At 39.9% G+C, this 23997-nt stretch overlaps 1 protein-coding gene across 1 annotated transcript in view; it reads left to right on the forward strand.

The window, feature by feature from the left end:
- The first annotated feature begins 14790 nt into the window (after positions 1–14790).
- The window catches only part of GALNTL6 (polypeptide N-acetylgalactosaminyltransferase like 6), a 1140136-nt gene continuing 1130929 nt past the window's right edge, over positions 14791–23997 (forward strand). Inside the window, exon 1 of the mRNA XM_029204074.1 lies at positions 14791–15100. Within this exon, the coding sequence (XP_029059907.1) occupies positions 14963–15100 (138 nt within the window). The 5' untranslated portion in view covers positions 14791–14962. The remainder of the gene's footprint in view (positions 15101–23997) is intronic.

The following is a 23997-nucleotide window of genomic DNA, read 5'->3' on the forward strand; positions in this document are numbered from 1 at the left end:
AATACGATATAAGTTACAGGTATACACTATAGTGATTCACAATTTTTATACTAGTTTGTTGTATTTTTTAGATTTCACATATAAATTATATCACACAGTATTTGTCTTTCTCTGTCTGACTTATTTCACTTAGCATAGTCCAAGTCCATCCATGTTGCTGAAAATGGCAAAATTTCATTTTTTATGTCTGAGTAGCGTTCCATTGTATACGTGTGTACATATACACACACACGCCATGGATATATCTTCTTTATCCATTCATCTGTTGATGGACACAGGTTGCTTCCATGTCTTGGCAATTGTAAATAATGCTGCTATGAACCTAGGGGTGCATGTATTGTTTCAAATTAGTGTTTGTATCAAAATTGTTTCAAATTTTTTGGGATATATACCCAGAAATGGATGGGTCATATAGTAGTTCTATTTTCAGTTTTTGGAGAAGCCTCCATACTGTTTTCCACAGTGGCTGCACCAATTTACCTTCCCACCAACAGTGCACAAGGGCTGCCTTTTCTCTACATCCTTGCCAACATTTATTTGTGTTCTTTGTGATGATGGCCATCCTGACAGGTGTGAGGTGACATCTCATTGTGGTTTTGATTTGCATTTCCCTCATGATTAGTGATGCGGAGCATCTTTTCATGTGCCTGTTGGCCATCTGCATTTCCTCTTTGGAAAAATGTCTATTCAGATTTTCTGCCCACTTTTTTTTTTTTTTTTTTGCGGTACGCGGGCCTCTCACTGTTGTGGCCTCTCCCGTTGCGGAGCACAGGCTCCGGATGCGCAGGCTCAGCGGCCATGGCTCACGGGCCCAGCCGCTCCGCGGCATGTGGGATCTTCCCGGACCGGGGCACGAACCCGTGTCCCCTGCATCGGCAGGCGGACTCTCAACCACTGAGCCACCAGGGAAGCCCTCTGCCCACTTTTTAAAATTTATTTTTTATTGAAGTATAGTTGAATTACAGTGTTGTGTTAATTTCTGCTGTACAGCACAGGGACTCAGTTATACATATATATACGTTCTTCTTCATATTCTTTTCCATTGTGGTTTACCACAGGATGATGAATATGGTTCCCTGTGCTCTACAGTAGGACCTTGTTGTTTATCCAACTATATATAATAGTCTGCATCTGCTAGTCCCAAACTCCCACTCCTACCCTCTCCCACCCTCCTCCCGCATGGCAACCACCAGTCTGTTCTCTATGTCCCTGATTTTGTTTCTGTTTCATAGATAGGTTCATTTGAGTCATATTTTAGATTCCACATATAAGTCATGTCATATGGTACTTGTCTTTGTCTTTCTGACTTACTTTACTTATTATGATAATCTCTAGTTACATCCTTTTTTTTTTTATTTGGTTGTTTTATTTACTTTCTCTCCCCACACTAGAATGTAAAATCCATGAATATTCTTTTGTTTACTACTGTATGAACCTTGGCTTACACAGTAAAAGACTGGCTTACACATAGTAGAAGCTTAAGAATTATACGAAAAATGAATGAAAGAATGATTCTTTTAGTTGAAATAGATAGATATCTCTAGTTATTCAAATAAATGGATCACTTATGACTATCCTACCTTACCTATAGGGCTCTTGATAGACTTGAGAAATGGAGGAGGATTTTATAAATAGGGCTTTTCCTTTATGCAGGGTATTTTGAAATGAATGTACAGCTATTTTAGGAAAACTGAAGATGAACTGAAAATGCTGTCAATTAATAATAATTATAACAATAAATTATTGCTATGCACAAGTACATCTTTTTGTATTTAGTGAATGTTTGGAATTTTTTTGAGGAAATAGTAAAATCTAAATTCTATCCCAGAATTTCACATGAGGGCTCCTGAAACTCATTCTGAGGCAGTGAGGAAGGAAGTTGAGGTAGACACAGCCTCTACACTGCACCTGGTATGAGGGCCACAAGGGGAAAAGGTAAAACACTCTTGTCCCTTTTACATCAGTAAAAAGCCCTTTTCTCTAGACATCTTTGGATGCATGATTATTATTCATGGAAACCGTCAGTTTCCTTAAGTCCACCCTGTAACATGATAGATGAGTGACAGACAGTGGGCCATTATCTTGACAAGGTAGATCTTAGCAAGTAAAAGTCAAGTTACCTGGAAAGCTAAAGTCAGGAAGTCAGGATATTATTATTTTCTGTTTGATGTTACTTCCACCTATTGTGAATCTGAATGCACACTTTTATTTTAACCATTAAGACTGTCCTTTCCTGGCTTACCTTTTGCCAGATTATCCAAATGAATATTGGGGAAAAGGCCAATCATTTAACTGCTGATTTAATGGTAATATATGAGGTTTTAATACTACAGACTTAACATTAAGGGGATTTTATTTCAGTGTTTTGACATTAAAAGCCGTCATTATAGCTGTTGAATATATTGTTTTTGTTCCTCCCCAAGTAATCCTTTCTGCAATGTATGTTACCAATATTAATTAAACAGGGACCATAAAAAGTCCTTAAGTCATTTTTAGAACATGTCTTCAAAGTGGTTTCATCATACTGCTTAATATATATGCTCGTAATCGGAAGAAAATACCTCAGCTGCTGTAGAATGTAACAGAAGAATACAGAATAAATGATGCTGCGCATTGTGAGTTATCACGGTTAGAAGCAGACTTGGACACTGCATCTTGCACACGGGAGGTTTAACAGGAAATGTTATAGGAAGCTGCATTAATGAGGGGTGAGGGAGGGAGGCTGGGCAGAGAATGAAGTTGAAATCCGATGAAGCTGAAGCAGAGGCTTCAACTGATTCTGAAATCAGAGAGCAGCTCTGAAGTGGGACTGTTCTTCCGAGCTGTCCCATTGAGGAAGGGCAGCCGAGCCTTTGTATTCTTTCAATGCTAGTTTGCAGGCTGCCCCCCCAGGGCAGTGGTGGTGTGGATGGGGGTGTGTAATCTTGCACACGATGGCCTCCTTCAGCCAAGGGCACTGCCTAGAGAGGGAATTAGCTAAGAAACGAGTTTCAGTCCGAGGTTGGATGTGGGAGGCCTACCCTGGAATCCACTGCAGCCCACCTACTGCTCCCACCAGAGAGTTCACCCACCTGCAAACACCTTGCCCACGTGTAGGCTGGTCCATCCTCCAGGAGAAGCTTAGAAGAGGAAGGTTAGTGGGACAAACCAAGCCCCACTATGCTTCTGGTCTAGAGGCCATAACTTAGCCCTTGACGCCACCTCCTTAACTACCTGTTCTGGACTCCCCTCACCCCTGGTTAGCACCTCTGCTAGACCCTGCGAGGGGTCTGAGGCCTGGTCAAGGTGCCCTTCTCAGCCTATGGCTGGTGCCCTTTTCCATTCATCGTCGTGACTGGACAGAGGAGCATGAAGAAAAGCTCCTGTGGGCCATCAGGGCGTCCGATGCGTTTTTCCTGCGCCTCATGATCACAGCGTCAATTATCTGAAGGCTATAGTTACTCCTTTCCTTGGCTGCTGGTTTCTGACCCCAAGAAGCACGAAGTGACTGCACAGCAGCAACAGCTTCGGGTGTCGGCGGATGTTCATGTATGCTCTGGTGGGAACTTTTTCTTCTGAGAAGCAGGACTTCTAGACCTGCAAAGACTAGAGGTGCAGGAATAAGGAATCACACATTCCTCAGTGCACCACTCCTATTTTCACCTTGTTTTCCAGATTCGTGCACTCTAATTACTTTAATAACCTGTACAGAACCCACTGTGTATCATCTCCAAGGTGGTACCCCTCAAATTTGTCTCTAAGAGGTTGTTCCATTGCTCTCCTAGGCTAGTTGCTTCTAGATGGTGCAGTAGGTAACAGGCTAGGTGGACCACGTGGTCATGCAGTCATTGCCACTCTCCTTCTGTTTAAGGTGGATCTCTAGCACCAACGGGATGCTATGTGGGATGATGTGTTGATAGACTAAATACTTAGTGTGGCTGCTCTGTAAACCCTTGGATAGAAGTGCTGGTTGAGCTGCTAAAGGCAAGAAAGGCAAACTCATATTTGGATTGATTCCAGTCAAAATGAACTGCTGCTCCTTTCAGGGGGGATGGATTCCAATGTAATAAACTTACTCCTCAGTCCTTGCTGCTGGTAGGTTGGACGTTTGGCAGTGACAGGAGCTAGTTCAACATGACCGAAAGGAAGTTCAGGCAGTTAAGCTCATGCATAGACTCCATTCCTGCACCATAGTTACTTCATTCATCATTATGCCAATGCTGGGATCACCAAACTTGGTGACTGACATCAACTGGTCAGGTCTTTTGATCTACTTGTGTGGTAGCTGTGCCATAGTGGATGCTTTCCGATGGGCATTGATGTGCTATACAAATATATTCACATGTTCTTCCACTCATTGGTCCATCCAGATGTCTCCTATCTAGAGCTGTCTGTCCCAATGCATCCACCTGATTAAAGATCACATATTATGACCTTTAATATGAGGACACATTTATCTACTCTACAAAAATTATTTTGATCTATTTATAAAAATAAGCTAATTAATTGACTCTCAATCAAATTAAAAGATACTGAAAATGTTACAAATACGTTATGTAGACTCTATGGATGATCTTTACTAAACAGAACATCATCAAATATGGAAAATGCTGTCATGTGGAAAAGGAATTGGACGGACACTGGTTGGGCACTAGGCATAGAACCAGGACCAATGTCCAGGGAGACAGATCTTATTTCAATACAGGGAACAGTTTTGCGGCTGAGTTGTATGGGATGGGGTTGGTATAGGGGAGGTAAGTCATTCTGATATTATAAGTCTTTTAGCAAAACTCTGACAAGCTCTTTGAGTACATAGTTGTGGTGCAAAGCTGCAGGATCCTCTTTTGGGTAAGACATATTCGAGGATACTTCCAACACTGAGATTATAGAAATCTAATGATTCTCCACAGGCAACGATAATACTCAGATACACATTCATCTGTATGTTCATTCGTTCAAAAACTAGGTATTGAGCATTTACGGCATGTTAGGGATGACGTCTTTTCTTGGCTTTGTTTCCTTGGATGAGCAGGATAGAAAAGTGCCACTGTTTTGGAAATACATCCTATTTTCAAGTACCGAAGAGAATTTGGACCTGCAGTGTTAAAATTGTACAAATGTTTGCATTCAAGCATACATACATACAAAGGTAATGTTTTTAAATAAGTATTTCCGTTTCTTTACATGAGATGAAAGGGTGGATATTTGATAACAAAATAAATTTGTTTAAAGTTTAGGCATTAGAGAAAACTGATTAATGAAAAATGTTCTTATTTTAACTTGATGAGTTCAGCTCATGACAAGGTATACAGGGGGCATGTCTCGGTGTACAGAGAGTACAGTTTTTAGCATTTACTTGCAGCCTCGTCCTTAGCAGTTTTATGACATAATGCTGCTATTTTGGTATTCTTCATGGAATTGCAACAGACAAATCCAGTTTTGAATTCTTGCAAGCAATTCCCAGTGAAGCCCTCGAGAAAAAAACAGTAGTTCTTTCTCTCTTTTTTTTTGCGGTACGCAGGCCTCTCACTGTTGTGGCCTCTCCCGTTGCGGAGCACAGGCTCCGGACGCGCAGGCTCAGTGGCCATGGTTCACGGGCCCAGCCGCTCCGCGGCATGTGGGATCTTCCTGGACCGGGGCACGAACCCGCGTCCCCTGCATCAGCAGGCGGATTCTCAACCACTGCGCCACCAGAGAAGCCCACCAGTAGTTCTTAAAACCTCCATTATCAAAAATTCTATCTATCTACCTATCTATCTATCCATCTATCTATTTGATTGACAGATATAAACATTTATGATCCCTGTTTAATACAATGTCCAAGTTTCTTTCCTGAAACTACTTTTGAAGTGTTCACTAAGGAATGGGAAACATTAATTTGAAAGCTTACCTCATAATATTGTAGAAAGAAAATATTATTTAGAAAAAGAATATAGCCTAGATTTTTAATTTAATCAGAATTATGTCTATTTTACCAAAAGTTAAAAATCAATTAATTTCAGTAAAATACTCGTGCTTTCGTTTTAATATAGTGAGCTCAGATGTTCAAATCAGAGACACTTATTCAGTTGCTAGATCTGTCACGTATTAGTTGAGTGACTTTTTGTAATTTCCCTTACCTTTCTGTGCTTTGGTTACCTTATCTTTAAAATGAGAATAATTCTTACTAAAAGTGTAGATAAAACAAAGGTTTTGTTAGGATTAAATTAGACAATAAATGTAAAATATGCTGTACAGTGTGCCTGACACATAAAGAGCACTTAACAAACAGGATTATTGATAGTGTAATACAGTGTTATTACTAAAAATTTCATCATTAACTGCTTAGCAGTTCTCTAAAAGAGTTCTTTGCTTTGATCATAATACTGAGAAGTTTAGCCTGAATCAAATATCACCAACAGATTTGATTTGGGAGAATTCCTCTTCTCTATCTTGGGGAGTAGACTGTTGAATTAAATGCAGTTCTTTCTGTGATTTACTAAGAAAAGAGAAACATCATGATAAGAGATTAACTAATGAATGAGATCCCATTCTGTGTATGCTTATGTTGATTCTGTTGTAATTCTATGTAAATGAAACTTTATATTAGGAAAATTCCTAACATTTCAGAAAACATCTTCATCTGTTTTGATTGTCACAATAACCCTTGAAATACTATAAATTTCTGATTCCACAGTTTTGTAAGATGGCACTCAAGATGCTTAAAAGTCTTTCCTGGTTATTCAGATGGTGAATAATGCAAGTGGGGTTTGAACACAGATTGTTTTGTCCTCTTCGTTCTTTTCACTACCGCCAAAATATCTCTTAGAGCTTCTCCAAAGGGGATCTCAAAGATATATTCACTAGAGGTGAAATCACAGATCTCAACTGGTGTGGTTACAAATAATTTAGGGTACCAGAATTATTGATGTAACTTATAAACTTATCAGACCTAATTAACATGAGCTCTCCTTTACTTTGATTTTTTTTTTTTTTGGATACATGATAGATATAATCAGAACTGAAATGTTCAGACAGAATTATATAATAAATAGGGAAAAATGAAGAGTGGCTCCTGAATAGAATTAGACAGTGATATGCAGTGATGATTTTATAAAAGATATAAAGGAGTTAAAGATACGTTGCATGTGGATTTGCATTGTCCCTGGTTACTGTCTCTTTCTCTCTCTCTCGATCAATCCTCACCAGTACTTCAGTATATCTGTGTATTTGCAATAATAGCTGTCTCTTTTAGAGACAATGATAAGACATTAAGACTTTTAGAGACAATGTTAAGAAACAATGTTATTATATGGTTGTGAGTGTGTGTGTGTGTGTATCCAGTTAAATTAGATCCTCAAAGACTTCTAGAGGATAAGGGGGCAGGAATGCATGAGACCTGAAATCTTGCAAGACTTAGATTTGTTTGGTTGATATAAAGATGGCCCAGCACAAGTTTTGGGAGGAGTAAGTTCTCAATACAATGTGTTGAGCAGAGTAATGAGTGGCTACTATCAACCCTCAAGGTGGTCAGACAGGTTCAGAGGCAAGGATGGCTGACCCACTGACTTTTTTTTAATGTTCCCATTAAAAGTTTGAGAGGCTTATATGCAGTGACTTTAAGATCCATCGTGTCTTACAATAAGGAAGAAAATAATTTAAATTCTCGTAAACTAGTGGTGTTTGGAATCTTTTCATTTTTCTTTCGATAATTACTTTAAGATAAATATACTTGCAGAGCACAAAATTAAATACCTTCCTTCCTCTGGTCATTAAATGATTAATGTAATTACATTAATTAAAGCTTTATTATCAGATGTTCTGCAGACTCATCTTTTCTTGTGTCTAAACTGCTGCTTTGGGCTGCACTTGATTCTGCTACCTTTGCTACCTCCTCATGGGATCAGGAAATTTGACAACTGCTAAATCCAGTGATGGTTTTTGCAACTTCATCTTTTTTGGCTCATCAGTTTCATTTGATGGAGAGGACCACTGCCTCCTCTTTGAAACAATTTCTTCATTTGGCTTTCTTGGTTTCTCTCAAACCAAACTGAACACTATCTCCCAAGGTCTTTTGCTGGTTTCTCTTAATCTCCCCAAGCTTTTATTGTTGGAACACCTTTGTTCTATTATCTGCCTGCATTCACTCTCTTGATAATCTCATAACATTTTATGGCCTTAAATACTCTCAGGACTTCCAGATTTATGTGTACAACTTAGATTCCACACCCCTCTGCCCCAGTCAAGTTCCAAGTCTTATATCCAAACATCTGTTCACCATTTCTGCCATTAGCCATGTCAGTTCATTAAGTCCAACCAAATACCTGTTTCTCTCAGGGTCTTCCTATCTCAGTAAAAGATAGACCCAGTTCTGCAAGAGCTTAGACCAATAACTTGGAGTTTCTTGCGCTCTCTCCCCGCCCCGCCCCCACACTCCATGTTAGTTCCAATACCTATTCAGCGCAGTTTTATAGTGAGAATATTCCAAGTGTAAGTACTTTTCATCATCTCCGCTGCTCTTGTCCTGAAACCAGACACCCCCGTTGGCAAAGCGAGTCAGGTCATGTTAATCTCTACTCTAGTCCCTTCCGTGATTTCCACCTCAGACTAAAAGCCAACATTCTGCTATAGATTTAATTCTCTAACTAGATCGTAATATCCGCTCTGGCCCCCAATTCACTCCTCAAGCTCCATCCCCTCCCTTTCTGCAGGCTGTTCCAGGTGCACTGCCTTCCTTGCTGTTCTCAAACATCCCAAACTCCCACCAATGGGCTTGCTGTTCCCCTACCTGGAATTCCATCTCCTGTGATACCCAAAGTTCACGTCCTTGCTTCCTTCAATGTTTGTCCAAATGTTACTCACTCAGCAGGGACTCTTCCGTATGCTTTATTTGACATTGTATCTCACCCCACCTCCTGGCATTCCCAACTCCTTTCCCCTGCCTTACTTTTCTCCATGTCTTAATTTTTAGTCATCAGCCTCTACACTTGACTTGCTTCTGCTGTCGATTGTCTGAAGGCAGAGATGTTTGTCCTTTCAAGTGTTCAGTATATGTCTGTTAATTGATATCTGTATACCTCAAAAGGTAATAATGTTTAAAAATATTAAATTCATTTCATATCCACAAATTTTGTGTCATAAAAAATTAACTTATATTCAATATATAATATGTGTATGACCTTCTTTATTTTCTCTTTCTCAAAAAAGAAAGAAAACTGGAATGTGGCAAATACCATTCAGTGGCTCCTTAAGCATGTTTCACTGGCTTCACTTACATTAATTGTATCTTTTTAAAATTTTCATTGATGATATTTTGTCTTGAGCTATTATGGAAAATCTTTCCTTCAAATTTAATATTAACTTTATTACCACTTGACTTCATCATTCCAAACATAATTTAGACTTTTCACTGAAATAAATAGATGTTGTTCATTTATTCAGCACAAATATTTTAAAGACATAATATGGGTTAAATACTCTTTTTAAAAAGGTGCAAGGCACACATATTGTGTACGAGAAGATAAAGGTCAAATCTGAGGTAGAAATCTGATATGTGACCTGTATAAAATTATAATCACACAAACTAAAAATATAGTTACATTTATGTAACATGTAAAGTATAAAAGAATAGTTGATTATGTAATTTTACTTTCCGCACAACCTTCTTTTTTATAGTCCCCCAAAAAACATGAACAAAGCAGCTTCAAGGTTATAAAAACTAGACAATCATTCCTTCCAAACTCAGTGTTTTTGTTTAGCTCCTCTAATCTTCCACAGAAGTAAAAGTAGAATAAACAAGAGAGAGAGAGGAAGGAAGGAAGGAAGGAAGGAAGAGGGAAAGAAAGAAATAACATTTTTTTGGTCAGGAAAACAAGGTAAATATGGTATACTGGTTAAGATCTTGGAATCTGGAGCAAAATACCTGGGTTTAAATCCCTGCCCTCCCACTTACTGGGCAAGATCCTTACCATCTTTTTGCCTTAGTTTGCTAAGTTATTAAGTAGAGACAGTAATAGAACCTACAGAATAGAATAATTAATAAGATTAAATGGCATAATGCTTCAGAAATGCTGGTATAAATGTCTGCATTATAGTAAATGCTAAATAAATATTTGGTAATTAAATGTGTAGGGAAAGAAAATATATTTGAGTAAAGGTATGTTCTGTTGGCAGAGGAAGAAGTATATTTAGAGGTAAATTTGATGACTAAGACTTTAAATACTGTAAAGTAAAGAACTTGTGTAGTTTGAAAATATTTAGGCCCAGAAGAAATAAACTCCTTTTGCTTTTTCTTTTAGCATTTGTCACTTTTTAATTTGTACCACACTTAATTGCAAACACTTTTTAACTCCTTTCTGGTGCTGAAAACTCTGTGAGAATGTTCACCTCTATACCCTCTGCCCAACAGCACTTGAATATATATAGAAATTGACTAGGGGTTTTTGGTGAAGAATGTCAGTGATGATAGAGACTGGGAAATATCGCATTTTAATATTTATCTTAACCCTTATTTCTCTTTATTGTGTAGTGGCAAACGCTGAAATTCCAGAAAAATAAATTGAAGAAGATTCCTGTAATATGTGTCTTAAAATAATCACACAAAATGAATAGTATAATTTAAATTGACTTTTATCATAATTACTATTAAGAGAGTCACTTTCCAGTTTTCACTGGAGGATCTTTTTTTCTCCCAAAAAACTGAGGTAACTTAGCCAAAGGTATACTAATAACAAAGTATCCTAATTGTTTATTCAGAGGGAAAAATTTCAGTATTTTTATATTGCAGATACCATTATTGGATAAAATAACAGAATATTTCTCAATTTCTAGACACATTACCATTATGCTCTAGAGTCTGTGCCTTCTGATAAAAGCTTGGAAAAACTCAGATCTAAATAAACTCAAACCATATTAAGACCCTAGGTAAAACTAGGTATTGTTTCACTGATAAATTTCAACATCACCTCTTAAAAATGTAGATAATGTACTATCGTAGGACCTTAAAATCAATTATTTTTAATCTTCTCTTACAACGTTATTATAACATGTTATATTTATTAACAAATGCTTATTTGTGAATCTGTAGTGTTCAGGTAAAAACACAGAGATTGCTGATGACCTTTCTTTGGTTTATGAAACAAGAGACATTCACCAGGCTTATCGTTTTCAGATGTAAAGCATTAAACTAATGAATGTGAAAAAAATTGTTAATATGGCCAAATCATGAGCAAATGTTTTTCTTTCAAGTTCAGTTACTACTGACCGCCCCAAATGATCTTCAGCTGACAGTCAGTGTCAAGTGCCGGGCCCATGGGGGCGCCATCTGGGCCCAATGTTTTGACCTCATCAGCCCCCAGCCCCAGGCCACATCTCATAAAGCAGAACCACCTAGCTGAGCCTATTCAAACGCATGGAATCCTGAGAGATAGTCAAATATTTCTTTTAAGTCACCAAATTTTAGAGCAGAGCTTAACTAAAGCAATAGCCTCCTGCATTTTTCAAGGTAGGGCTTAAACCTGGCTCAAGTGAAAGTTAATGCAAACAGCTGAGCTTCGGCACTTCATTACAGTTGCCTTCATGTTACATTATCAACTAGACTGTAAGTTATTCAAGGTCCCAGTTATTGCTTTATTTTTTTTTCTCCATGTGTCCCCGTAGGTTTTAACACAGTGCTAGGCACATAGTACTTTGATACCCTGAGGTTGCCAGTTGAGTCATAACAGAATGGAGGAGCAAACGGGGGTAAAAAGGGGGTGTCTGGTTATAGGACAAATTTTAAAGATAGAAGGATTTTGATTAAATCAATATTAATAACCAATTTTAAAAGAATATGTCAGTTTTATATATATATTTATATTGGTATTTAATCTGGATTAGCTGAACAAAGGAATTAGCAGTCACTTAGAGGGTTTTTTTTTGTTTGTAAAACCTAAAATATCAATTTTAGTTAGAAGCCTTGTCATCTGTTAGAAATTTACATGTGGAATCATGAAAGAGGTAATAACTAACTAACTAAACAAATAAATAAAATGAGGGGTAGAGGAATGATTGTCTAGAGCTACACTGTAAAAGCAGGGGTGAACATAATAATTTTCTGCTTCCAGTCTCTGCCATGTGTTCTTCATGTACTTCCTGTGGGAAGTAACAGTTATACCCATTCACTGTAAGTAAGCATGTGCTGGGAGTGGGTACTGTTTGCAGGACTGTTTACTAGTGTAACAAGAATGAAGCACAATTCAAGTCAGAATCCTGGATTTAGCAACCAGCATGATGTGTCTGCTTGTGATCAGGACTTGTGTTTTTGTTTGTGTGCTTGTTTGGTTTTGGTATAAAGAAACTGATATTATTTAAAATGTGAGGGATTTAAAATTTTCTAAGTCCATGGGCATTTTTGAGTTCTTTTACTTTTTAATTGTTAATAACTCTATCTCCAAGACAGAAAATATCCAATATACTTAAATAGTCCTCCAAAATCTTTTCTTTCAGGACCCATCATCCCAGCAAACCTCTCCCTGCTATGTTGCTTCCCAGAATTCATAGTTCCATGCTTCAGAATTGCACTTGTTAAAAGAGAAAAAGGTTAGAAAATGCAGGGTATAAAAGGGAGTGTGTGTGTGTGTGTGTGTGTGTGTGTGTGTGTGGTGGTGAAGAATTAAATCCCTTGCTCTCCAGATTCCAAAGTGGCACTTGTGTAAAATGAAAATGTAACTGGTCTTTACGTAAATGACATATTCAGACATATTTATTAAATGTTTATATACTCTTTTGAAATGCAAGTAATTCACGGAAACAAATTTGCAGCACAAAGCTTTATTCATGCAGTCAATAGGTACTGTTCAGATACACTTTAAAATTATAATGTGAGGAGCTGAAAGCATAACTTTACACCCACATACATCTACGTCTTTATCAAGTGAGACAGGAGAGAGAAGTGGGAGGGAGAGGGAGGGGAGGAGATGCAGGAAAGGAGAGAGGGAGAAAATTCCGTTCTGGACCCACCTTCTCATCCCCCCCAAGCATGTGGGCATCACATCTAGTTGTAACAAAGAGATGACCGTGGCGTTTGCTGTCGGTTCCGCACAGGCGGACACAGCGCGTGCTGCGTGCGTGTCTGTCGTCTCCTCCAGGTCCCCCTTCCGCCCGGTGTTAGGAGCCCGGGAGTCCCCCTGCTCCATGCCAGGCCCGCAGGTCCCTTGGAGACGCGGCCACAGGTTCGTGCGTGTGCGGTCCGGGGCGGTGGTCCATCCCGATGCTGGGGAGAGCATGGAGGCCCTCCTGCCCGAGACGGAGCTCGACCCCGACTCGGCCCGCGGACCGTGGCAGGGGTGTGCGAGGTCAGAGGGACAGGCAGCCCCGCGGCGAGCAGAAGCGCGGCGTGCGGTCGCGCGGGCGGGGTGGCACCGCCGATCTCACCCGGCCCGGGCGCTTGCAGACCCAGGTAAGCCGCCCGGGCTCCGCGGTGTCGCTTCGTAAGCCGCTGCCCGAGAGAGCCCGAGCCTCCGCCCGGCCTCGCGTCGCGGTCTCCGTCCTCCTCCCGGTTCAACGCGCACCTGGCCGGGCGGCCGGGGAGCCCCCGGGCGGGACCGCCGGGCTCGGTTTGCCTCCGAGCCCGCCGGCACCCCAGAGGAGCCCGCGGAAACACCGCGAGCAGCCGGCACCCTGTCCCCCTGCGTCTCGGGCCTGGCGCCTTCGGGGTGAGGCGAGCAGGGACGCCGGCCTCCCCGCGGGTCCGAGGTCGCGCGAACGGCCCCGGCGGAGACAGGAGGTCGCGTAGACGAGAGGCTGGAGTCCCGGTCCCGCGGCGGCGTCGCCGTCCTCCGCTTCCCGGCGTCACGGCGGGCTTATATAGGAGCTGGCAGCTGAGGACTGCCCTCCCCACTCGGCCCGGGCTCCCGCACGTGGCCAGCACAGCCTCGTCCCCGCGCAGGCAGGCGACCAGGCTACGGCGGCGGGAGCAGCGCGCGCCCCTGCCTCCTCGCCCTCCTCGCGCGCGCGCCCCGCGAGCCCGCTCAGCTCGGGCGCCACCCTCCCTCCGCGGCACGGGGAGCGTGAGAGCATCGCCCTCCAGGTGCCGCGATGCTCCTCGGGGCACGTTCCGTCGCCGGGAGAGGATGGTAACGGGAGCGCCAGGGCGTGAGAGCGTCGCCGAGGAGAGGGAGCGATTGATGGGCAGGGCGCGCACTTGGCGGAGGACAGCAGCCCGGGCGCCGGGCGAGCACAGACGGTGCGGCGCCGCCGCCTCCCGGCCGGACTCCACGGACCTCCGGAGCCTCCCGCCCCGGGGCGCCCGGGGCGCCGAGCCGCTGCCCGGGGACGAGGGTGGTCGGCACCGTGCGTGAGCGCCCGGGAGTTCGTGGACCTCGCTCCAAACAGCACTTCTGCCCCGGACCCCACTTCCCCGCCCGGACCCCCGGGAGCCCGCCAGCGCGCTGGCCGCGGAGGGACTTGAACTTGAGTTCAGGTGGGTTATCCCAGGGGGAGCGCAGGAGGAGGCGTCCAGGGAAGACGGAAAAGGTGATGTTCAGTGTCAAGAGCGGACCATTTTCTTCCTGCCACTTGCTCGGGCTGAGCCGCTTCCCACGCAGATCTGCTCACCCGCTCCTCGCCAGCCCAGCCCTCCAAACCCCCGTTTTCTTCAGTATCCGGCATGCTATTGACCTTTTCGTAACTTATGATTAGTCTCTGAAACGATCATATTTACTCCGTTGCTCTTTTAGTGGGAGGTCGATAGGCTGAATGATTTCCCCAGTCAAGTCATTTACTTCTGAGCCAATAGATGATGCCTTCGTCATAGTTTTCTGGGGGGAAAGTAACTCTGCGTTGCTTCTGCAGACGCCCAACTCCCTCTGAATCGTGCACCTTGGTGCTGAGCACACAGCAAAAGTTTTTAGCTTCTCCTCAGTTTCTGGTGCTTCTCAGGGGAGAGGAAAGGACTTTGGCTTTAAACACAAGAGGCGGTCAGGGAACCATCTCCTTTAACTTTTCTTCTCTGTGATCATTTGCGATGAAGAGGAAACAGAAGAGATTTCTGCAGATGACTTTGTTATTCATGGTGGCTGTAATTTTCCTGCCCAGTATCGGTCTCTGGTCTCTGTACAAGGATAAGCACCTGGTGAAATCGACGGAGCCCGGAGAGCAGCAGGTAAGTGCCGCGCTTACCTGGGAAAGATCCCAGGAGGCTGATGAGGCTGGTGAGGTTGCAGCCGCGGCCACAGCTAGCAGGTGGGCGGCATCCTTGGGTTCGCTCCCAAGTCTTTGCAGAGCTGATGTTACAGGACTCCAGACACTTTGGGGTTTAAGCAAGTAGCCGTTTTAAGGTCGCGATCAATGACATGGGAGAAATGCCAAATAAACTAGAAAAGAAGGATGAGAGGCCAAGAGGAAGACATAACCTCTCACCGTTGATCTTTAGGTTGATTTTTGGCTTGAGGTGCATGAAAAGTAACTAACCGTGCTTATTTGTGGGATGTGGGAGAGGGCTTGGTACAAGTTCAGTCTCAGGGAATTGTGTTTGCTTCTCACTGAGTTTGCGTGTCTGTATTAAAGTGAATTGGGCCAGTTAAATCGTGAAACTTGTGAAGGGGTTCTCAAAAACCAAGTTACAGTTTTCTATATTTTTGGTTGTAATTTTTGCTTAGCAACAGTTTTTTGCCGTGTGGAAACGTAAAGTCTCTTTCTCCTTTGCTGTTGCTAAGGTGCGGTGGGGAGGTCTTCAGGCAGTTACTAAGGAGGTCGTTCAGTTTCGCAGTCTGGCGATAAGTTTGTTGCTAAACGCTTACCTTCATGTCCAAAACACCACGTAGTGGACACACACACACACACACACACACACACACACACACAGTATGCAGTCCCTTAGTGCGTGCATCGCTCATCGTATCTTAACATGGATCAAAATAACTATCATTCTTAACAATAAAGCAAAATATCCTTCACAAAATGTTGATGAGATTCAATATTGTTGAATTCTTTGTTTACTAATAAACTAGCTTCTGCGATTAAACTTTTAACAACAGAGTGAAGCCTTCCTCATGATATGGATGTAACACTTCTTCAGCTGGCCCTGTACATCACCTTGGAATATTAATGTTCTTAATTTCAAGGGTCATCACCCATGTACACTATGTACCTTTCACACACAGAAGACGTTTAGGTAGCCCAGTTGTGGACAACAGGAATATTTATTTATGGCAATTAAATATTCGTTCTTATACTTAATAAAGTGGAATTTCTTTTTACACAGTGAGTGGTTAGTTGTAAAATACATGGAAGTAGTCTGCTTTTTCATTATGACAAGTAGTCCTTACCAGTCTCTAAACTTTAAAGATAAATAGTTGCTTATGGGCTTTGGTGGATTGGAATTCTGAAGGAAAGCGCTGACATGCTTTCATTTCGGTTGACTTGTGTCATCCTTTCTAATAGGGGTATAACTTTGATTTGAAGTATATTCTGTCATTCCAATAAAAAAAAGAAGGTAGATACTTTGGATGTGAAACTTTTTTTCCCTGTATAGATCATTTATTTCTCCAACCCTTAAGAGGTGAGATTTTGTTAACATTAGTAGTTAATTATTAAAATTACTATTGTTAAGATTTCCATTCCAATATTGATAAAATGACAAAAACAAAATGATTTTCCCTTGAATTTTGCTAATTCAATTAACAGTAGCCATCTGGATTATTTGCTGGGATAGCTAACATAAAACACTAATTAATCTTATTAATGAGATGTTTACAACTTTCCCACCAGCTCTATTGATTTTGACCCTTAATGAGAAATCTGTTTGTTCAATGGCATAAAAAAAATAAAGTATGGCAAACCAGCTCTCTGGCTTGTTATTATAATCTCTAAAACAGTTTTCTTGTTTCTGGTTCTTTTGTGGTACAAATGATATTTAATATCAGGTGAAAAATCAGTGGATGTGAAAGGAATGGAGCAGCAAGAGAAGGGGCTGTTTCTCAAAGTTTCATACCTTGAAGAGTGAATACCTGAGACCGATGGGGATCTTGTGGCATTCCAGCTTGAGAGTCCTAGGTAGCAGTTTTAAAACCAAGAATAAACAAAAGGCAGTATGTGCCGTAAAGTGAATGTTAGTTGCATACTTCAGTATTTTTTAGCCTAAATAATGATCTTAAAACTAATACTATCTTACAGATACAAAATAAAGTTGAAAAGGTAGAAATCACTTACTGAAAGATAGAATTCATTGTAAAACAGGAAAAGATAAGATTTCATTGTTTTATTCTATTATTAAATCTAATTGGAAAGAAAATTAGGATATGTTGACATCATTATACAGGTATTGGATAGTAAGTTAAGTCATATATATATATATATATCTGCATATATATGTGGGTGTGTGTGTATATATATATATATGCACTTGACCAAGTAAAAAGTGACTTGCAATGAGGAATTAAGCATGCTTAATACTGTGATGTAGTATTTTGCTAATGTGTCTACATTTCAAAGTTAGTAAGTCAGCTAAATACATAAGTTTCCAATTGAAGCATATAACTTGACTATCGGGTAATGTGTTATTTAAATTTAGTACTTTCTTTTAAAAAGACGTTTTCATGGTTAATTGCTAACTGTCCTTCAAAAACCGTCTTTTACTATATATTATCACCAAGCTGTAAAATGCTATGGGAGGGGATAACGTGCTTATCATTGGCAGTGGTCAGCACTGAAGGAGTCAAAACCAGTCACGTGCCGGAGGAAGAGTCTAGTTTTGCAGCCATTCTGTGGGACAGGGCAGTCCTGGTTCTAAGTGTGGTCCCAGGAGTGGGAAACCTTCACTGTTTTAAACAGTTTAATGTACAGTGGCTTGCAGGAAAATACTTCATGGAAATTCAACATAATGGAATGGCTAATACTTTAAAAATCTCTTCACTTGTATCTTATCAGAGCACATCACTAATAGTTTGTGTGTCTACTACTCAGTATAAACGGTTTTAGTATATTCTGAGATAAATTAAAGGGAGGTAAAAGAGAAAACAAACATGGATAGACACTGTATTAATTGTCATGATGTTTAGTATTTCACACATATTTTCTCAGGTCTTCTATACTATTACAAGTTAATCATTTGTATTTATAGTACTTTCCCACTAAAAGTAATATGTGTAATAATTCCCATGATATTAAAATATTTGCCCCATCTATGATGCAGGAAAAATATGAAATAGAAACCCCTAAATTGTTCACCTAAAAGGCTTGTTTTTTCCCCCTCACACAACCAATGAGGAGCAAAAAAATAGTTATAATAATGGAATAATTAAGAGGCCAATTTTATGGTTTGGACTCTGCACGATTGGAATCAAGTTGCAGAAAGAAATATTAAGCTCTTAAGAATTTTAAGATTTCTATGAAAAATGTATAAAAATTATAATTTTATAAAATATTTTAGAGTTCCTGTTGAGATGTTATTAAATTATCAATCATAATTGTCATGTTATTTTCAGTTGAGTTATATTCGTTGCTTTTTTGTTGTTACTGGGATGATTTAGGTATCTCCTTTATGTGTTTTAGAAATATATACATGTATTAAAAATCATCTGTTGATAATGAATTCGATATTTAGCTGAAATGATTACTGTATAGTTATTGCATAGTAATTCCTAATTTCATTCTTTCAGACTTTGAATTGCTGCTCTTCTCTGGTTTCAGCTGCAAGTGAATTGAAGTTACATATTTAGATCTTAATTAAGCTGTGCTGTAGGATGATGTTAGAGCAAAGCAATATTTTAGAGCAAAACTACTGCATCCAGCATTATTATACCTCTCTTTGTAATCATTTATGCAAGTACAGGTGAATAAAAAGGACCCCGAAACACAATCTTTGCTTAAATACATTAAAGAGATCATTATTTTTTAAAGCAGCTGTAAAGTAGTTCAGCAACTAAGTTGAGATGCAACTCAATTCTCAATACGAGTGCGAGAATAATAATTCAAGAATATTCAGAATATGAAGAGGGTTTTGCAATTTTTGAAATGAAAACAAGGATCGAAATCCCAGAACTTTAAATCACATGTTTTCAGAATTGTTCAGAATGATTTTAGAAGCTTATGTTTGGCTTGGATTTTTTTAACCATATGAAATAAAGCAAAAGACAACACTAGACACCCAAGTCACTTTTAAATTGTAGAACCTTCTTAATTTCTTTGTACTTCAGAATTTCTCTTTATAAAACAGGGCTAATCAAGCTTGCATGGTAAGTCCTGAGATCACATCTTGGCTGTGGAAAATACTGTGATGTAATATTTTGCTTTTAATCAGATCCACAAGTAAACTGTACTTGACAGATGTGGGGCCTAACCTCCATTATTTAAAAAACAAAACAAAGCAAAACTTTCCTGAGACTCCTCAGCATCTTTGTCCAACTTTTCCAACATCCATCAACACCACACTTGTGAGAGGGAGAATTCATCTTTTTGGCAAGAACTGTTTTCTGTGGCATTTTAAACTTATCTCGTGATGTGAAGATGTCGGATATTTGGAGCCAAGTTTATGCAAACCTTGTCATGCTTTTCTTTGTCACCCTGACCATAAGGCTGCAAGAGTGTCTGTGTTTCTTCTCCAGCAAACATCTTAGATATTGGAAGAGCTAAAAACAGGAAAAAAAAAAAAAGTAAGGTTTTCACTCCTCCTGCACTCAGGGTGGTGGTACATTGTCAACACACTAGGTGTGGAGTGATGTATTGGTTTGAGCCATACTGTTCTTGATTAGCTAAGATATAGATTTTAAATTAGGGTGCTGGAGGACCTTTTCTTGAATTTATGGAAAATCCGTCCTGACACACTCCAGGGTTGCAACACACAGACCCCCATACCAAGTGCCTTAATTATTGGCTGTGACCTAGTGGGTCTGGACGTGATTAGTTCACCACCTTGCCCCGTGGGAGGCCGCATGGAATAGTATCTTATGTTCACAGCCTGTTAAAAAATGAGATAGTTTTTTTTTTTTTTTCCTCTCTGTTCATTTCTGAACAAGCTGTGCTCAATCAATTAACCTCCTTTACATTTTATTTTTCTATAAGAGAAACCAAATCAAGGGTGGAATATATAGGCAGAAGGGTGAGAAAGTTCGCTGTTTTAGTGTGTAGAGAAGATAATTGAGTTTTGTGTGTGGAAGTTTTGTCAGGAGTCGCTGTGACAACCTGTAAGGAAGTTTGCAATGGCATCTCTCCTTGGAACATTTTATACAAATGAAAGTCAGCTAAGGTGCACCCAGGATAATCTGAAAGAGAGGAAAAGAGTTCAAATAACTCTTGGTGTAAGTGGAGTGTATCCTCAGGTCAGGAGGTGTTTGGTCCAGCAGCCTCTCATTCTCATTTGCTTGGCTTACTTATGATGAGGCGATACTTCAGATTCTTAAAACCACCAGACGTGATCACGTTATTCTTCTCCTTCCTTCATTTTTACATATGTGTTTACAAAAGTGCTGTTATAGAGTCAAAGGTGCAAATGTGCAAAGAAATAGGACGTTCTGGAGACCATAACAAAGGTGAAGACAGACTCATAAATGAGGTACTTGCTCTCTTAGGACCTCTGTCCATCACCCCACAGAGCTAAGTACTCCTGAATTAGCTCAAAATGTAGTGGTGATGCTTGAATAGATAACCAAAAAGAACAAATAAGACGTGTTTGTGCCGCTGAGAATATGTATTTAGACAGGCACAAAAATATCTATACTGGTTTTATTTAAAGTTGAAAAGAAGGGGCAGGGCATCCAGAAATGTCAAGAAACATTTGGTGAGGAACCCCACCATCCCCAACTAATATGTTAATGTCTGTTACTACCAACTCCAACATGGTGGCCAGAAAGAGGGTGAAGAAATAAAGATATACCTAGGGTTTAAGGTAAATCACATCAATGTTTTCTTCTACTTTTCTACTTCTAGTTTAGTGGGAAAAAATATGGGCCAGATTGGCAGTATTCTCCAATTAAATGTATTCATTTCACATACTTATTTAGCAACACGCATATACATGTACATGCATCCACACACATGGTCTCACTTATGAAGAAAAAATAAATCCACCCAACTGTTTCACTTTCTACAATTTTTTTTGTGCTTTTGTAACTTCTTGCTTTTTCCATTGCTTTGACTCTGCAAAAAAACTGTTCATCAGCTGAGTTTGAAGCTCATTTAAATGTTATTAATTTAATTCTAGGAAAGTATGGAGAGAGAGAAAGACAAGTGCATGTGTCTCCAGAAGTGTGAAAATCACAATAAGGATTTAGCCTGTGAGAGTTGCACAGGTTATAAATAGTGCAAGTTATTGTTATCCAGTAATATTATCAAGGAAGTTGTGGCTGCCAGAGGCCGTGGTGGTGGCTACCATCTCTCTGTTACAGGGAACGGTGTGCCTCAGTGAGAGCAGAAGAGGTTCATTTCGAATTTACTTAAAGTTCTCAAATCCTCAATGGAATGTTACTTCAGTACTTGAAGTCTAGAAAGCCACAGTCAGGAGAATTTATTATCAGTATCAGTCATTTTGATCTTTTTTATTATACAGTAAGTTCCCTACATAATGAACCTTCAAGTTCAAACTTTCAAAGATACGAACGTGCACTTACATGTCCAGTCACGTGAGTTAGCTCACGTGCCTGGTGTACATTGTCACGTGCGTGCATCCTGTACAAGTGGTTGTGCTTTTGTGTACTTTACCGTACAGGACTGTATAGAGTGCAGAAGTACAGTATCTTTATTTCTTGCCTGTTCACTCGATGCGAGCCCCAGTATGCCAGCTGTTGTATTGGACTACTGTACTTTTCAAGGTACGGTACTGTAAGATTAAAAATATTTTATTTTTTGCTTGTTTTTTAAGTATTACTTGTGTGAAAAGTATTATAAACCTATCACAGTACAGTACTATATAGCCGATTGTACTAGTTGGGTACCTAGGCTAACTTTGTTGTACCTACGAACAAATTGGACTTTACGAACGCACTCTCGGAGCGGAACTTGTTTGTATGTAGGGAACTTCTTGTAATAAAAGGACCAAATTGTCAGGACTCCCACTCAGGTTTGAGTGAGTTTTTTTTTTTTCTTTTTCCTTAAATGTGGTATGTCTCCCCAGCAAGAGAATCCACTTGAACTTAATTTGAGGAGAAATAGCAGAATTTCCATATTGTCTCGTTCTCTTTTAGTAATTAGGCTGGTTCCAGCATGTAGCACTTTGGGACATTTAGTGAGTCATGGGTCTTCCTCAGGTCAGTTTTCTCTAAGTCAGATGGAGCCGATGGTACCATTCTTGTGTTGTTATTTATGGTGAGGATTAAATGCTTTGTATCTTGAACAGCATATAATAAGGGTTAATGAATGTAGATCCTTGTTATACATAGTATAAGCGTTTATAAGCAATCATTGCCTTTAGCAAGGTGATCCGTGTTTGCTTAATAAATATTTACAGATCGTTTCTCTTTGCAAGGCAATGTCAAGACAGCACAGCAGAGCAATGAATGTGGTACAGGACTTGCCATGGGACGTTAAATCTGGGGGAGAGGACTGTTGAAGAAACAAATAAATAGGGTCTAGAAAGTAAAAGGGCTTTATTTTTTCCATAATTTTTTGGCCCAGTATTTAAGGACAAGTTGTTAATTTTATTTTACATATAATCATTTATTGCAAAAAAACTGATTTTTTTGGGTATATTGTACTGAACATTTTTCTAAAATTGAGGCTTTTAATAAAAGAGGAAAAACAGCGATATTTCTTTGTAGTGACCACCCTGACTTGCTATAACAAATAAAGTCCATGGCTCACATATAGGCGTTTTTTCCCCTACATTAATTACAAGTCAGAGTCTGAGAACTTAAACTTTTGTTGTTTAAGTCTTGGTTATCAGAGGCACTGAATAATTCTGAAGACAAAAATTAAAAAGCTGAGTGGAAACGATTGTTAACTACTTCAGTAACTAGGAAGCTCTTTATAGGGTAACTGTTTCCTTCAGTAGAGTTAGGGGGATACAGAAAAAGCATATGGTGTTGTACCCATTCTTAATTTTCTCACTAGTGAATTAGAGAGATACAATTGATATTCATGAAACAAAGAAACAAGCAGTACACAGGAGCATTTTCTGTGTGTGTGCTGGCCTTTTAGAAAAGGAAGAGAATGATCTGAACTCCTACAGGCCTTCATTCCTACAGGGTTGAGCCCTGTCTTGTTATGAAAATTAGACAGGGTTGGGTTTAGGCTGAGGGGAAGTCAGATACTTCAGGTTCTTATGCTGGTCTCACCACTTTCCAAGATACATTCTCTTGGGCAAGACATTTTACATCTTTGAACCACGGTTCCTCATATGTTGACACAGATAGAACCTCCTAAAGGGTAGCAGAGGGAACAAATTGGATTAATATATGCAAATTGGTTCATAATAAATACTCAGTTGAGGGAAGCTTAGCAAATAGTATTACTACCATTTTTTCAGTTTTTAGAATATCCATAGAAGGTAGTAAATAAACTTAATATTGTGTACATCTAATAAAGATATAATAAAACTTATAAAGTATACCACTATCGATCTGCCTGTCCATTATTGATAAAATAGATGTTTATTTGGTATGTGCAGAATGCTGTGTAGCCCCTGAGGCAAATGAGTGGTGAAGAGAGAAATCTGTTTTCAATGAGCTTACGATTTATTAGTTAAGAAAAGGCATGTATGACACCTATAATACAGGGATGGATTAAATTATTTTTTAAGAAATAGATATTCTAATTATTTAGAGTTTAGAAGAGGTAGAGAAAACATGTTCTTGTGTGATATTTATGTCGGGCCCTAAGGGTTTTCTGTACTGATTTAATCCTCCAGTGATTCATTGAGACAGGTGCTTCTATAGAACCCCGATTCACAGTTAAGTAAGGTGCAAAGACAAAATTTGAGTCCATGTCCTCTGGGTCCATAAGAAGAGAAAATAATGATCTGTGTTAACAGCTACATAGTTTATGGCAAGTGAGGACTCTGAAAAGGTCATTGGGTTTGATAGTTGCTTGTACTCTCGGGATGGTAGTTACACAGAGTAGTAGAGGACT

Source organism: Monodon monoceros, unplaced genomic scaffold, assembly GCF_005190385.1.
Source record: "Monodon monoceros isolate NGI ecotype Baffin Bay Population unplaced genomic scaffold, NGI_Narwhal_1 Super_Scaffold_5, whole genome shotgun sequence".
In the NCBI taxonomy this organism is placed as follows: domain Eukaryota; kingdom Metazoa; phylum Chordata; class Mammalia; order Artiodactyla; family Monodontidae; genus Monodon; species Monodon monoceros.